The sequence below is a fragment of the Lycorma delicatula genome, chromosome 1 (assembly GCF_047948215.1).
Source record: "Lycorma delicatula isolate Av1 chromosome 1, ASM4794821v1, whole genome shotgun sequence".
NCBI lineage: Eukaryota > Metazoa > Arthropoda > Insecta > Hemiptera > Fulgoridae > Lycorma > Lycorma delicatula.
Window position 1 is genome coordinate 244317806 of NC_134455.1, and position 17674 is coordinate 244335479.

Here is a 17674-nt window from a genome sequence, read left to right on the forward strand (position 1 = left end):
AAAATATTAGTGCACAGACCAAACAGTGGATGGATTGATTCATGTTTATCTATAATATCAGTGATTCCCAAACTGTGCACTGCGGCCTCTTCACAGTGGCACCATGAAATATTGTAAAAGCTTCATAATTAATTGAACCAAGACATTTATGTAATAAAGTAAAAAAATAATTAAGATACACTAGTTTTATTTATTTATATCTCTTACGAGTAGTCATACTTTTACTTAGGGTAGGGCACCCTACCCTTTTTTTTTTTTTAAAAAGGGCGCCGTGACTTGGAAAAGTTTGGGAACCACTGTATAACATCATTCTATAAAGATTTTATTTTGAGTGAAATGATTTAATGAAATAAGGTATTAAAGGGCACTTTTCAATTTGAATAATGCTCCGACTCCATGAGAAAATATGAATATATATTTATCTCTATAGAAAATAAACTTTATTATCTTTTCTTACCTGCCAATGTTACAATTTTCATTCAGACTTTTGATCATGTTTAAAAGCTACTTTCTTTACTAGTAACCTCATCTATACTGACCATTTTGGATCTAAAATGCAGGCAATTTTTTACCTTTCCAACTGATATACGTTGCACTTAATTGATCAGTACGATTGTGGATTTATTCAGGTAGAATTTCATTTTTTCTTCTCCGAAATGCAAGTGTGCCTCTCCTAGTACAATCTTCCACAGATTAAAATTTTGATTTTATCTCCCTTTGTGCAAATTTGTATATTTTTTGCACAACATGACAGACCATGGAAGATTTAATGTAAATTTTAGTACATTTTAAATGAATCCTTTTTTAAAAATACTTAAACTTTTTTAATCACATACTTATTAAATTTCTGTTTTTGTTAGTTTAAATTACAGGAAAAAGGGCTATTAAGTTGTCAATTATAGCTACTTCTTAAAAGATTTGAGTTTATTGCTTGTAGTAAAGAAGCAAAAGATATTTTGCAAATGTAACATCTAAAAAAAAAAAAACACAGATACAGATACTCTTGTCAGAACTGAAAATGCTAGGACTGTGTTTGTGACAATAATAGTCTCTGTGTGTATACTCATGATTTATCTTTATATTAAATTTTAAATAAATAAATCACTAATCTTACAGGAACCAAGTTAGTACCATGTCACTTTAATAGACAATAGGTATAGTATGCAATAAGTCAATGGCAACCTCATTGTAATCTGATTCTGCTTATGAAACAATCTCTACCTGAAATTGTAAAGGCATACTATTTAAAACATTTTCCTAAGTGTCGTGCACAACTTTTTTTTTTAACCAACATTCATACATTATAAAAATGTACATATTAGTTTACTCATCTATTTCATTATTTATTTTAAAACTAAAATTCTATCTTAGCAGAGCTTCATGTCAATCACATTACTTTTCACTCTGCAGTGGCCATGTGAAATGTGATATGAATTGGTTAGGTAGATTATAATTGTACATATCATCCTCTGAAGAATTATCTAAACGGTAGTTACCGGAGACTAAACAGGAAAAAGAAAGAAGATTATAATTGTACTGGTTAGATACAATATTGTATTCCTTGAGTTAATAAGACTCATAAGGATGTCATAAGGCTTATTTCTAATTATTATTACTACTGGTTCATTTTCATCAAGTTTATATTATTTTTATTTATTAAGTATGAATACAAAAATTACAAAACTAAATGAACAAAAAACTAGTTTAGCCTCTCAGAAAAATATTTTTACAGATTACAAAAAAAAACTTTTTTTTAATCAGCCTGGGAATTACACATTGATTTTTAATAATCAGGACACATCCACTTCATACACTTGTGATGTTACTTTTGTTGCATTTTTACTTTTAGTTTTTCCACACAAATAACAACCCATACATCCATTTTTTAGCTCAGAAGGAGCTTCTTCATTTTTTCAATTACTTACAATGATTTTTACTCTTTACAGGTATCATCTGGAATGGAATGGAATGCAAAGTTGGCAGGAGTTTATTACTCCCTACTTTATCGCAGAACCTGGACAGAGTCCCTTGCTGCTGGATCATTCTAATCGGGCTTGGTTTTTAAAAGAATTATTTTAAATCTCGGTTCTAATTTTCTCAAGTTTTGTTTATTATTATTTAGTATTTTAAGGACGGATTTAATTGCATTCCAATCCGTTGCTAAACCAGCGTTATCGAACCCATTTTATGGGCCGACCGCGGAAGGCTAGGCTTATAAAGCCTGTCCTCCCGACGTAATTCCCCTTCAGACCGTCCACTGAAGTCCTTTCGGTGCTAACTCTTTAATAGGCTAGCAGGAATACGCCACAACGGGGCACTACCTGTAAGGAGGGAGCAATGCGTCCCCTTTTCCGGAGGAGTCGCAATTGCTGGGTTATTTTATCTTACTGTAAGTTTTGAAAAGGAGAGGTTGTGTAGAAGCTCTTCATCCGCTTCTGGTATGGCTGCCCTTCAGGACGCATCTCTGCTGGGCTCTGTTCCGGACTCCAGTCCGTGATGTTGAGGCGAGTGGTTGGTCTTCCTTCTTCTTCTCCCTCTTCTTCTTCCGAAGACCTCTTCGTTCTGGTATCATCTACTGAGCCCACCAGGTTGGTCTAGTGGTGAACATGTCTTCCCAGATCAGCTGATTTGGAAGTTGAGTTCCAGTGTTCAAGTACTAGTAAAGGCTATTACTTTTATACGGATTTGAATACTAGATCATGTATAACGGTGTTCTTTGGTGGTTGGGTTTCAATTAACCACATATATTAGGAATGATCGAACTAAGACTGTACAAATACACGTTTAATTTACCATCATACATATCATCCTTGTTCATCCTCTGAAGTAATACCTGAAAGATAACTCCCGAAGGCTAAACAGGGAAAAAAAAGAAAAGGTATAACCTAGTGATTAATATGAGTTTAATAGCCGGCGTTATCATATCTAAAGCTAATGTTTTCAGGAAATGACTTCGAGCTGTAATATTTGTATACAAGTACAATTTTTAGTAAATACCTATTGTACGAGTACATACATATTAGTGGCATAATTCCACTTATATTGAAAAGGTCAAATAATACTATCTTGGGGCAATTTTAGGAATACATTGACAATTCATAATGGCTGGACACTTGTCCAAGAAATCAATTTATTAATGTCCATAAGTGCATTGGTGATAATAAAGAACCAGCTTTGTTTTAGTTTGGAACATAATAAATAATTGTACAATTTTTTAGAGATACAAACAGGCAGCCCCCCCAAATAGTTACTTCTCATGATTTACCATGTGAAAATTAAAAATTTGACATTTCCCATTTTTTTTCTTTTTCAGAGAAGAGATTGCTTTAGCAAGGCTACTGATCAAAACCAGTTATCAGCAATTATATTTCAATTAGCGTATCATTAATTGGTAACACTAAAGTTTTTACAACATCCTCAGAGTTACTGCTTGCGGAACCTCAGGTTTAATAATTTAAACTTCCAGATTTTTCATACAAAAACCTTTGTTCCAACAGATGTAAATAATTTGATGTCATATTTGGTATTATTTTTTTTTGGAATCTCTTGTTGAAAGGTATACTCTAAAGGTATCTCTAAAGTCTACTAACTGTTCATTAATTATCAAATTATCTGTAGCTTTGTAATTTGATAATGAAATGAAAATATTTCAAAAATAACTAGTAACTGGTTGTGCTGCTAGTATCTCTATCCCTAAAAATAATTAAAATAGAAACACATAAGAAATTGAAACATGTGTTCACTCACAGTTACAAAAATTGCATCTACTCCCATACCACAACCACTATTTTACATGTAAGTAACATTCTACCCTCTAATTTCAAAACTCTTCTAATATATAAAACACCAATTTGTACCCTTATTTCACAGGTTAACCTTTCCCTTTAAAATTTAGCTTTAAAGGAGTATTGGTGATTTTACACCACTTTGATGAAACACAATATTTTGTTAATGCATACAAGAAATTGGTGCTGTCACAGTTCTGACCTCAATGATCTATCTTGCCAGTATAAAATCTCTATTCATATTGATTGTGTTCCCTGATTTACATTTTCACTTCTTTCAGTCATCTGATTATGAAGCAGAAGCTATAAACTCTTAGGTATTTTTTCAGGGTCATTAGAAAGTACATGGTTTATACATTTGTAAGAACTAATAAGTAAGTAAAAGATAAAAACCAACCATGTGAAAAACTCATGTTAATAGTCACGTGGATCATGACTGTAATCCAATGAGAAAGAATGGAATGTTGAAGTTAGATAAAGAGTAGAATCACATTGTTTTACGAAGTTACATGGTATTTTTTAGGAATGAACATCTCAAAGATATCATTCCTGCCATTTCAAATTAGGTTATAGTGACCTGCGTGAACACTAGAGTGCTAAATTTTTTGGTTTTCACTTTAAGAACAAAATGTCACTAGTGAATCTTAACATCCTTTTATACACTTTCTTAGGATAGTTATTCCTCCTTAATTTCCCTTCAATTTCTGTGATCCTTTCTGTAGATGAAAGTTTGCCTTTCTTTGTCTTCTAATCTTATTACAGCTACCTAAGATTCTAATAGAGTTTATAAATAATTTTATCTTTCACCATATTCAATCGTGATTTTCCTAAAAATCTTTAACCTTCTAAAATGGTTTCTTTCTAAAACTGAAGTGATCTTTATCTGCTTCTACTTTCTTCAGTATTTAAACAATTACATGTTTTTTTCACTCTAAGGTTACTCTTAGTTTTATAAATTTTGCATATTAATCTGTAAGGACTATTTCAAAATAGGAAAATGAAATTTATTATACCTGATGATATTTAAATATGAAAACAGTTTTATTATTACACATCTGAGAGGTATTTGGAAGCAGAAAGAAGTGGGGTTCTACATAGTTAAAAAACCTGCATTATGGTAGGTTTTTAATTTTTGTGTGCCATATTGAATCAAACTTAATTTTTTTAAATAAGAAGGTGGACATACGCACATGATTTCGATTTCAAATTTTAGAAAAAAAACAATTGTGAAACCCATTTTTCTGTTAATGTCTTTGTTATCGAGTTATAAGCATTCAAAGTTGCAACGACAGAAAAATCATGTTAACAATATAACTAGGTAAAACATGCTATATGAACAATTTTATTGCATTTTGCATTCATAATGCACACAATAACAAACTTTAAACAGTGCTATAATATTGAAAATAATAAAAAGTAACTAATAATTAACAACACAACTACAAATTAAATGTTTATATCAACATGTTATTATTTGCTATAAAAAAAATAACTTCCAGTGTTAATATCAGCTGATATTTGTTACCTATTGGAAAAGAAACAAATCAGCTGGAAATATTTACTTAAAACATGTATTACAAATCTAGTTGAGTAAATCAGATGTTAAACTACAACAATGCAGTTTGTATTACAACATACTTGTAAGGATAAAATTTGATATTGCAAGTAAAAATTAGTCGTAGGCCTAGTGGTTCAAATTTGTTTTTTTTTTGGTGAAAGTTTTATTATTAGTTTCCTCATTCATTCATTTAGTTTTATTAAATCTGCAAATAACAATGCCTTCTTTAAGTGAAACTTAACAAAAAACTCTGTTAATAATGTACGGGTGTGGTGACAGTTCGGCCTTTACAAGAGGTATGTGATTTATTTATTAATAGATTTCCAAACAGAGAACCAATAAATAAGTTGACCGTGATCAAGACAGTACAGTGATTTGAAAAAACCAGGACTATAAAGAACTGTCCTCGCACCGGTAAACCAAGAACTGTCACAACTGATACAAAGTCATTAGATGTATTGCAGACCTTTGTTGAAGACCCTCATTCATCAATTTGGAAAGCTGTTTGTTGTCCAACATGACATCAGTTACTTTTCAATTCAAAAAATTCTTAAAACAAATAAATTTCACCTTTATAAGCTGCACCTGGTCAAGAACTTTCAGAAGATGATTTTGACTAACGAGTTGAATATTGTGTTATAATGCAAAAATTAGACTTAGACGCAAATTTTTCTAACTCAATAATATTTACTGATGAAGCAACTTTTATGTTAAGTGGTCATGTGAATAAATAAAACTAAATGATATTGGAACAATAATAGTCCCTTGTGAATATGAAAGCTCATATACACATCAGCCTCAAAAAGTGAATATTTAGGCAGGTCATTATTGTAGGGCCTTTTATTTTAGATGACAATCTTATAGGAGATGCATACTGCAACTTGTTAGCTAATAGGATTTTACCAAATATCTGGGAAAATGTTAGACAAGAATTAAATAATAATGTATGGTTTCAACAAGATGGGGAATCACTTCATTATTATCTAAGGGCACAGCAAATTTTAAATGAGCAATTTCCAAATTGCTGGATAGGTTGTAGAGGAGCTGTAGAAGGGCCTACCAGGTCCCCAGACCTCTCCTCTGGATTACTTGAGATTAGCACACTGTCAAGCTGTAGAGGAAAAGCATTTTGAACATTTATTTTAAAATGGTATGTTTTCAAGATTTATTTTATTAATAATTTACAATTAAAAACATTTAGTTAAAAGTTTAAATAAAAAGTGTAACATTTAAAGTAAATAATATCAGTAGTTGATACAGCCATTTAATTTGTTGTTGTGTAGTTAATTATTAATTACTGATTATTATTATCATTAATATTACAGCACTGTTTAAAGTTCGTTATTGTATCCATGAATAAAATTGTTCATGCAGCGCATTCTACCTCATTTTATTATTAATACAATTTTCAGTCATTGCAACTTAATTCGATAACAAAGACATTAACAGAAAAACGGGTTTCACCATAATTTTTCTTGTAAAATTTTAAATTGAAATCACGTGTCATATATCCACTAACTATTTTTAAAAAATAAGTTTGATTCAATACGGTAGATAAAAATAAAAAACCCACCATAATGTAGATTTTTTTCCTATGTAGAACCCCGTTTTTTCTGACTCCAAATACTTCTGATATACAAAGCTGTTTGCATACTTAAATATCACCCAGTATATACAACTAACCAACTTGTCTACATTAGTTGCTACTCATTCTCAGCTAACACTATTGTTATAGGATAACTGACTCTTACCAAAAAATGAACAAAATCTATTCATTTTGGTGAAGAATTATAGTAACTAGTTACAACTCCAATGGGTGCTGGAGCTAATAGAAAATTTTCTTTTTGAACTGTTACATCAAAGCCATTGTGTGATCAAAGAATTGGGGTTATGGAGAAGAATATCACTCACATTAACACCCTTTTTTGTGCCACACCACTAAAATAAAAAAGTAACCCTTGAATTCGTTTGAAATTTCACAAAAAAATTCTCAAGTCACATCCCTGTGATTACAGATTCCATTGAACACAGAGATAATTGAGCATTTCTAATGTTAGGCAGTTTTAAAATGCTGATTTTCAACAAAAAATTTTAACTACTTCTGTAAAAAATGTTAAATTTCTTTTAGTTTAACTCATAGTAAAAGTATAATGTATACTAATTACATTATAAAATCTATGAATACTTACAGAATCTGTGAGCTTACAGATTAGCTTGTCTGCTAGCTCTAGGGAGACACCTATTGTCATACCAAGGTTGCAGTTGAAGATAAAAGAAAAAGACAAAAATATTGTTAAAAAAAATATTCAACAATTTATTTAAAAATAAATATAAATGTTATAAACATAATAATGTAAATAATTATTATCAAGTTGTACGACTAAATGACGAAGGAGACTTTAAAAATAAATGGTACAAAGTACCAAAATAACTTGCATGAAAGACAGCAGAATTCCATATTTAATTTATTTGTACATTAGCTGCAGCTAAATATTTTTTCAAATGATTCCTATCATCTTGTGTCAATCCATTATCAAGCAAAGGATTAAGTCGGCCAGGGCATGCTGTTGAAAGTTTTGACAATGACTGGGCTAAATGAAGTCTCGGATCAGTCACAGCTAAATAAAAATCAATAAAATATTACATTAAAATTGGTTAATAATTTTAATTTATTTATCTAAAAGCACAAATACTACTACATGGATAAATGGAGGGTTATCTGAACATTTAAAAACAGAATTTTCGGTTGTCATAATTTATTTTGTTCTTAAATGACTTTACGGCTATATTTAGGGGGTTCACAATTAGGAAATAATTTTATTTATGAGTACATGCTGACAATAGTGTTCCTAGCAGATTATCCTAATATTTTACAACAAATGATAAACAAACTGAAGGAGTATTGTGTTAGATGATGGTGTCTAATACTAAACTTGGCAATGTCAAAAATAGTTGTCTTCAGAAAAGGTAGAAAATTAGAAAAAAAATTGTACTAAAATGATAAGCATATCATCACCAATGAGAACGTGATTGAATAAATATAAATATCTCAGAGGGATTTTCAGTAAGGTTGGTTTAAGAACACACTTGGAAGACAAGAGTTACAATTGCTAAATTTGGTATTAATAATATATGGGACACCTTTCTAAAAAATAATAACATCCTGTACTCTGAACTTAAAGTTTTAATGCCCTAAGTTGCTTGATAGTTACTTAAGGGGTGCAAATTTACTCGTAGGTGGATGGAAAATTTTTCAGGTTTTTTAAAAAAACAAAGTTGTATACATACTGCCAAGGAAAGGAGGTACTCCAAATTATGTGATTTATTTTGAATGCTGATATACTTAATGTTCTTTATAAATTTTATTTTTTTTAATTTTTATTTTTATTTTTTACTTATACAGCACAACAGACAAACACCTAAAATAGTTATTTAGTTATTGATGAATGGATGATAATGAATTTTGTAGCATGTGAAAAATGCCATGAATGACTGGGACTCAAACCCCAAACCTATGGATGAGAGACAGAGATGCTAGTAAACCGCCATGGAGATTGTCAGACAGGCTACACAACAATAATATTGATAAATATATATTACTAAAGAAATATTACTTAATCAAATATTTGATAGATTAGATTTGTAAATATAAGTACTTATAATAAGTACTTATAAGTACTTAATATAAGTACTTATAAGTTGATATGAGTGAAAATGGGAGTTGATTCTCAGCAAACAAGAATACATTTTTAAAAGCATCTGTAAAACTATTTGTATCTATTTTTGTTTATTTTAAAAAGCAAAGTGTTTAAGTTTCCTACACTGATTTTAAAGATAATGAATTTTTTCAATAAAAATTTTTTCTTCTGATAATTATAATAGGAAGAATTTTTGTGTTTCATATTAATAAGTTATTGCACTTTCCATGCCCATTTCTTCCAGAAGCATACATGTTACTTGTCTAACTATTCTAGCAACTTTACTTAAGTTTAAGCTATTTAATTTATTTACAAATATAAAAAAATTATTTACTAATTAGTAAATAAATGAAATAGCTTAAATATATCGTAGCTTAAATAGTTTAACATGTATCCCAGTATACCTTTAGAGACCATACTATAAAAATAACCAAGATCCAAAATTTATTAAAAGTATCATCACTACTATAAAAAATATTATAATAACAAAATACCTTGCCTATGGGATTCCCACTATCTGCAATTATCAGAAATATATTTACAGGACTTTGAGAGTAAATTAGTGTATGGCATCAGAAATATATTTACAGGACTTTGAGAGTAAATTAGTGTATGGCATTTCTCATACAGATAAGTTTTAATATGGATATGGTATGTTGATAATATTCACATTATATATAACCCAGTAATAAACAATGAAATCTAATAATATCAAACAAGTTAAATTCTTGTAATGAAAATTTCAAATTCACATTTGAAATAAATAACAGAATGCTAATCAATCAAATGTAAATATAAACGACAACCAAATTGGAACATCAGTGAAAACCTACATCTCATAATATAACAATTCATAAAAAATCAAATTACCTCTGGTCTCTTAAAAGTTATGATTAATAGAGCAATCAAATACACATATAACAAAAAATTAAATAATGAAATAAACATCATAAAACACATAGTGGTTGAAAATGGATACGATACTACTTTAATTAATAATATTTATTAAAAAAACTATCAGAACACATATCAAAATAACCACCTTACAACTAATATATACCTTACACACTAATAATATGATTGAAAACATTACTAAAATTTACAAGAAAAGTTTAAATCAAAATACAAACCTAATAACCTCATAATAAAATATTTAAAAAACAAAAATATAATAAAATAAACAATCTGTGTGGAGCTTATAAAATTAAATGTATTGATTGTGATAAACTTTATACACAACACACAAATAGATCCTTTAAAACTTGATTTCTTGAACATTATAGAAATTATAAAAATAATAAATTAGGTTTATCTAATATGGCAGACCGTCTAATAAACAAAAAAAAAAATTATATTTCCGATATACAAATTTAGAAATTTGTGATCACAACAAATTTGAATTTAACATTTTTTTATTCAAATTTCTGATCACAAATTTAGAAATATTAGAAATTAATAAAGATGACATAAAATTAAATATATTAAAAAAATATTACATATATAAATATAAACAAAATTTCAGTTTAATAAACCATCAGACAGTGTTTGAGAAAAAAAGTGTCTTATAAAAACTGCAACGGATAGCAACACTCATTTCAATTAACGTGAGATATGTAAACATGTCTGTGAGATGTATCCCTCACTATCTCTTATCTCCTACCTCGCCCCTCAACACCAATGGGACTCAATGTTCCAAGAGGGAGGTAAGGTAAGTGTTATTTTGGTTCTATTTATAGCAGCATTGTCTGGAGAGAGGGGTCGCCTCGGTAGGAGTGCTGTCGCTGACCCTGTGTAGCTTTCTGGCAGCTGATTTGGGTGTCTGTGAGACAGTGTGTACCAAGATGACATCACGCCACTTTTATTTTAATTTTTCTCTTATTTTTGGTTTATGTTAACGTATTTTGTATTTACTGCAGTTTATCATTCTTGTATAATATATCCTTTTTTTATTTTCCTTGTTCAGGTAAAAACATATAGTGCATTCTCAATCTAGTTGCAGTAATGTAGTTTATCGAACTGACGACCCGGGTTTTGATAATAAAGTGAGAAACCTTTTTGTTCAAGGATGAGTATATGGAAAATTAAATTTTATCTAGAAGAGGTGAAGGCAGAGAGAAGAACAGCTCGGGCACTGATGATGAAATTGAAGGTGAAAATGATCTGACGGAAGACTGACAATAGCGATGCAGACTACTTTGAATCTTCAGAAGATAGTGACGAATGCAGGAGCAGTGATGGTGATTATGACTGTCATGAAGTCCATGAATATTCACTTCCTCAATTCTATACAAATGAGGAAGCAAGTAGAGCTGTAGAAGAGGCAGATATTTCTTTGGAAATACCTTAACATATCTTGGGATGAATGATTTCGAATGGCATTCTGCAGAACCCAATCAGCGACTAAGAGAGTCTCGTGAAAATATAATCAGAGGTCTTCCTGGTCTTGTGAATTTGTCAAAAGCACTTACAAAAAATCCGTCTCCAAAGCAGCTTTGGCATCTCCTAACAGACCAACAAATATTCGATGAAATATTAAAATGGATGAGCAAGAAATTGGAGGAGGCTTGCAGGAAAATAAATGCTAAGCCTGAGAGGACTGAAAACTATAGAAAATGAAATGAAAAAAAAACCCTCTTTAAGTACAGACCAACTGATTTGCATGAGATAAATGCTTTCATGGCAGCAATCTTGTTAACAATTTATAAAGGCTCCATGGAAGATATTGAATCCTTTTTGCTTTTACAACTTCAGGGCGACTGATATTTAGATCCATCATGACTAGAAAAAAATTCAAAATTCTTGCAGCCCTGTGGTTTGACATCTCTGAAATCAGGCAAGAAGGAATGCAGGACAACAAAACTGCACCAATTTCATTTATTTTTGAATGCTTTGTCAATAATTGTAAATCCGCTATGAGCTTCAGTAGTACGACTTGAATAGATGAAATGTTAGTCCCTTTTAGAGGCCATTGCTCTTTCAAGGTTTATATGTCGAGTAAACCGTCTAAATATGGCATAAAGGTTCAGGTGCCCACTGATGCAAGGAGTTCATATTTTAATAATAGCTACATTTATCAAAGAAAAAGGACTGATGGAATGGAACAAACTCCCTCTGAATGAGAACTCAAAGTCCCATCACAATTTGCTATATGACTTGTGAAGCCAATCGTCAGAAGTGGAAGAAACGTTACTGCTGACAATTTTTAATGTTGAATCTAATCAGTTGAATTGGGTCTAGAATTAGTGAAGAGAGGTCTCACCCTTACTGGTTCTTTAAAAAAAACAAAAGGGAAATTCCACCAGAATTTCAGGCATCAAACAGAAAACCGGTACAAAGTTCTTTATTTGGTTTCACACAAAATGACCCTTGTTTCATACGTTCCTAAGTAAAATAGGAACGTGATTTTGACATCTACAATGCACCATGACAAAGAGATTGATGAGGACACCCAAAAACCATCAATAACTATGCTCTACAGTAGAACTAAAGACGGGGTAGACTGCCTTGATAAAAAGTGCTCAACTTACTCTTCACAGTGTAGGTTCTGAGATGGGCACTGACTATGTTCTTCTGAATTTGTGATAGCTTCTTCGAATGCTCACGTGCCCTACCTTCACAAAAACCCACTGCTGTGAAGATTCAAGTTCATTGAAATGCTGGATCCACATTTACGGAGGAGGCGATTAGAATTTACAATAAAAATTGGCATAAAAGGTATCATCAATGAAGTTTCAATGTGCCACCAGAGCCAGAGCCTCACACTGAAGAAATGTCAGATGTGCTACCATCAAAGAAAACTTATGAAAAATGTGATCCTAACTAAGTAGAGGGGCACAGTATAAATGCGTCAGCTGTGGTACACTATTTGCCTACAATGTTCCAGAAAAACATGCACTGACTGTACTAATAAAAATATTGAAATGATTGAAAGAAAATAAAACTTACGATTTCTTACCGATTATATTTGCAGTCTCAAGTTTATTTACATAGACAATTTTACAAGATTACTGATCTTGTTCTTTGATAATTTTTACTATTCTTGTACTTTAATATGATTTATTTTAGTATTTTTGATGCTCTCTTTTAAATGTTACCTATATATAATATGTATATACTTACTAGTTTACAAGAAGCAAAGGCACATTTATTTTCACTTTAAAAAGATGATTGTTTTTCATTTCTCTGATGTTTTTGGAGGCTGTTTTCTAGCTAAGCCAAGTCCTAAGTGAAGGTATTATTAATTTAGGCTGTGTTCTTACTTTAATTTATAGAGCTAAAGACAGATTATAATAATTTTTTTATTAGATGATATTTATAAGATTTGTAAATTACATACAATCAAGACTGATTAGTACCTTAAAAAAGAAGAGTTCATGAGAGGTTTTGTAATTTCAAAATACATTTTGTCCCAAAAAAGAATAAAGTTTTATACTTCTAAAAACTTTACTCAATCCACTTTCACCTTTGTATTCCTATATTCAAGTATGGAATGTTCAGTTTATGGGTAAATGTGAGGTAAAATTACTAACTTGGTGAAAAAATATATGTTGCCTCACAGACGGTATGTACCCATGCAACATTAAAAGCAATTTTTATTACTGTCACTTTCATTATTGGGTTTCTCTAATGTCTGATCATCTGATTAAGAATAAACATACAATATCTGATATTATGACAAATTAAAAAATATTGGAAATTAAAAAATATAATATGAATACAAATAGTAAGAGATTAGACATCTTAGAAAGATTATATATATATATATATATATATATATATATAATATATAAACATAAAAATAAATTTAATATGATCAACCTTCAGACAGGACATGAGAATCACAGTATTTTGAAAGCTGCAGTAGACGGCACCACCATTTATTTTGATAGTGATGTATAATTTAATATATTTCAATCAGTATAGTAATGTAAGTTCAGTTAAATGGACAACTTGCATAAATGCTTTACTTAAAATTATTTTTATTTGATTTTACTTTCAATTTTTGAAATTTTAATTTGATTTATGCCTTGACGTCATAATTTTACATATGTAAAAAGTTTTACAATTCATGTATATATATGTATGTATAGACATATTTTTTTTAAAAATAAAAACAAGATTTATTGATAGTTTAAAATTATATTATTACAGAGTAAAAAAAAAAAATGTTCAACGATTCAGTAAATAGGTATTATATAAATATAGTCATGTATAAAAATACACAATTTGTAATTACAAGATGCAAATCTAAATTTTTAAATATTTACTCCAAATGTACTATTATGTATGAAAAATCCAATTCTAAAATTTTAATTATTTGTTTGCTTTTTATACTTAAAGAAAAGAAAAAGAATAACATCAAATTAGTCTGTAGATAATATATTACATATTGTGTTAAAAAAAAAATTACAGCAGAAGAATAAACACTTTAGCAACAGCAGTTACTGCAAAATAAAGATTGAAAAATTAATTTTTGCACTGTGTTAACTATGCCAGGAGCAGGCATATAATTTCTTGATTAATAACTTTTTTCACAAAAAGATTATGTATGAGGCTCGTTTAATAATTACAGACCAATGACTGTAGAAACATTATTGTTTATTTAATGACACTAGCTGCATTTACAAACATTTTTCCATCTTCTTTTGAGCTTTCTTATTCCAGTAGTTAAGGTAAAGGACTATTCACCTTGATGTATGGGCCAAACATCTATCGCACTCATGACTTTGTTATTGTTGTCAAACTTTGTTCTATGTAAAAATCCTACAAGAGGACCATACAAAAAAAACTGATGGTGAGAGTCCGGTATTGTAAACTGGATGTAGCAATGCCTCCCAACCCAAATTTTAAATAGCTTCCCTTGTCTTTTGAGTAGTATGGGGTCAGGCATTATCATGTAGACGAATTATGTCTTCTGAGAGAAATAGAATGTTTCCTTCTAACTGCAGATTTCACATTATTTTCTAGGATATTACAACTACTTATTACTGACTGTACATAGTTCTTCCAAATAATCGCCATAAATTGGGTCTTTATAGTTCCAAAACACTATTAGCAACACTTTATTGGCTGACATGTAGGTTTTGAATTTTTTCCTAACGAGGAGTCTCAGATATTTTCATTCCATACTCTAATCTTTAGATTCCTGCTCAAAATAATGAATCTGAGTTTCACCACAAGTTATTATGCAGCCTAAAATTACCTTCTGCTAAAATCACTATTTAAGTTTCAGTACAAATGTGAATTTGGGTATCTATGATTTTGAGTCAAATGTCTCAGAACCCACCTGGAATTAATTTTGTAGTAATTCAGCTTATCATGAATAATTAAACAGACAGGGTAACTTTAAATAACTTTAAATTTCAGCAATTTCCTAAATTTTTATGTGCTTATCCTTGTGAATAAGATAATTAATGTGATTTTGCAAAGTGCCAGTTGAAACTTCGAACAGTCTTCTGTTATGAAAATTGTTGACACTTGTTCTATCCAATTTACAATTTAATCTGTTCAATCCCGTTATAAAAATCTGCATGGTTAATACTTTTTTTACCATACTGTTTTAACTTTTATGTGAATTTAGGCTGGTTTCACACCTTCAGAAAATAAAAATTTTATCATAGCATTTAGTTCTTCCACAGTACACGGAATAAAGAGATTATAATAACGGAAATTTTTTTTAAACAGCTGATATTTTCTACATTGGAGGTGCCAATTTCAATGCCAGACAGTTTTAATCATTCTACTGAAAAGATTTTTTTTGCTGTTACTGTTTGTCTTTAATTATTGAATGACCTCATACTTTGTATTGTTAAGATTATTTGAACTAAAATGTAAAAAAAGAAAATTTCAGTGCAAGGGGGTGAACATATTAAAATCTCTTCATAAAGAACATGAAGTCAGTAAATAATGGGTCTAAACTTTGAATTTACCAATATAAAGACTAGATAACGTGTAGAAAAACTTTCAACAATGGAATACATTCATACAATTCTGTAATGCACTCATTCTTTGAGTATAAAAAATAATCTCAGCTTAGCATTTAGACAACATATTTCAATCCTTTCAATGGTGAGAATTATCTAAGAAAAAAATTTAAACAATATAAAATTTTACCTTGTAAAGGATCATGAGCTGCCTTACTGGCAAATGTAAGTTGTGAGAAAGCAACTTCATACCCAGGTGTATCATCTACTTCAATAAAGTGGTCTTCTGGATGTGTTGAATTATCTTCAGGTTGTTCAAATAAATTAATTAAAACTTTCAACAAAGGTGTCCTAGAAACGAAAAAAGGAAAATCAAATAATGTCATAATATAAGGACTTATAAAAATTAAAATGTTGATACGTATTAGATATGGCTTCATAAATTAAGCAGTACATTGTAATTAATGAGCATTGGTGCTACAAAGATCAGATTCAAGTCAAGGTAAAGGTACCTTAAATCAATTTTGAATAATATTTTTCTAGAATAATAAAATTCAGGTTTAATTAACAAGTCTTGTTGAGGATTAAGTTTGTCTTGAGCCTATACTATGACCAGACCTCAGTAATGTTATGTACATCTCATCATGTAATGTGTAGCATGTCTCATGTGTAAGGATTAATTGCTGTCAACTTTAATACTACTAAAAAAAAATTAACAATATTAATTCATGCTTCATCTCATTAACTTTTCCTATAAAAAATTTAATATTAAAACTAAAGCTGATAATTCTTTTGAATAACTATAATATTTTCCTTCTTTTTCATATTTAACTCTCTTAACACATTCAATGCGGGAAAACATCTGTATTCACTGAGTCTGAAGTGTATATCTGTAAAAATACTTGTATAGCTTGTTGATTGCTCTGATACAAAGCTATACTGTGAAAAAGGTAGTTTTTCACAGTATAGCTCTGTATCATATCATTCAGCCGTCATGAAGTCTGAGCTGTTAACACATTTGGTAATCTGTTGGTGAATTATAACTTCGAGATTGTCAAATGGACAAGAACTGAACTAGGAAGACTAAACAGATTAATGTGCATTATCTTTCATCTGTTTTCGCATACACCACCCGAACAATAGTACTCAATGCTTCCATTTGTCCAGAAAGAAAGGTGGGCAAGGGATTGTAGATTTTTGGAGGCTCATGCAAACTAACTGATGAATCTCCAAAAATATTTTCATGAAAAAATAAATACTTCTCTGCTTCATACAGACTAACTACTACATGTATCTGAATAGGAACAATGAAAATTTAGACACTAATAAATCAGATTATTTTTGAGTAATATATGCCATTTTATTTTATGTAATCTTGTTTCTAATAAATCTGATCCAGAAGAGTTTTGTTACTAAGATACTGAATCCAAATACGATCACACAATTTTCCTAAGGACATCATATTTTTTTGCAACTGTCAGTTGTAAAAAATTAAAATGATTTATTCTCTCTAATAGGAGTAAAAACTTTTAAAAATTAAATTCAATAATGAAATATAAATGTCTGAAGAAATTATAAATGTCTCTGAGTGGAATAATTTGAAGGAGTGACTAGAATGACTAAGATCATATTACATTTTAGAATATCAGTACAGTTTATTAAAACTTTATACATGTATATTATAACTTCCAGAAAATAAATTAATCACAG

The 17674-nt window shown here is 29.9% G+C and overlaps 1 protein-coding gene across 1 annotated transcript in view; it reads right to left on the reverse strand.

Moving 5' to 3' along the window:
* Positions 1 to 7631: 7631 nt before the first annotated feature.
* The window catches only part of Cse1 (chromosome segregation 1), a 120352-nt gene continuing 110309 nt past the window's right edge, over positions 7632 to 17674 (reverse strand). Inside the window, exons 20-21 of the mRNA XM_075374972.1 lie at positions 16155 to 16315; positions 7632 to 7961 (exon numbers count right to left, since the gene is read on the reverse strand). Coding sequence (XP_075231087.1) covers positions 7804 to 7961; positions 16155 to 16315 — 319 coding nt within the window. The 3' untranslated portion in view covers positions 7632 to 7803. The remainder of the gene's footprint in view (positions 7962 to 16154; positions 16316 to 17674) is intronic.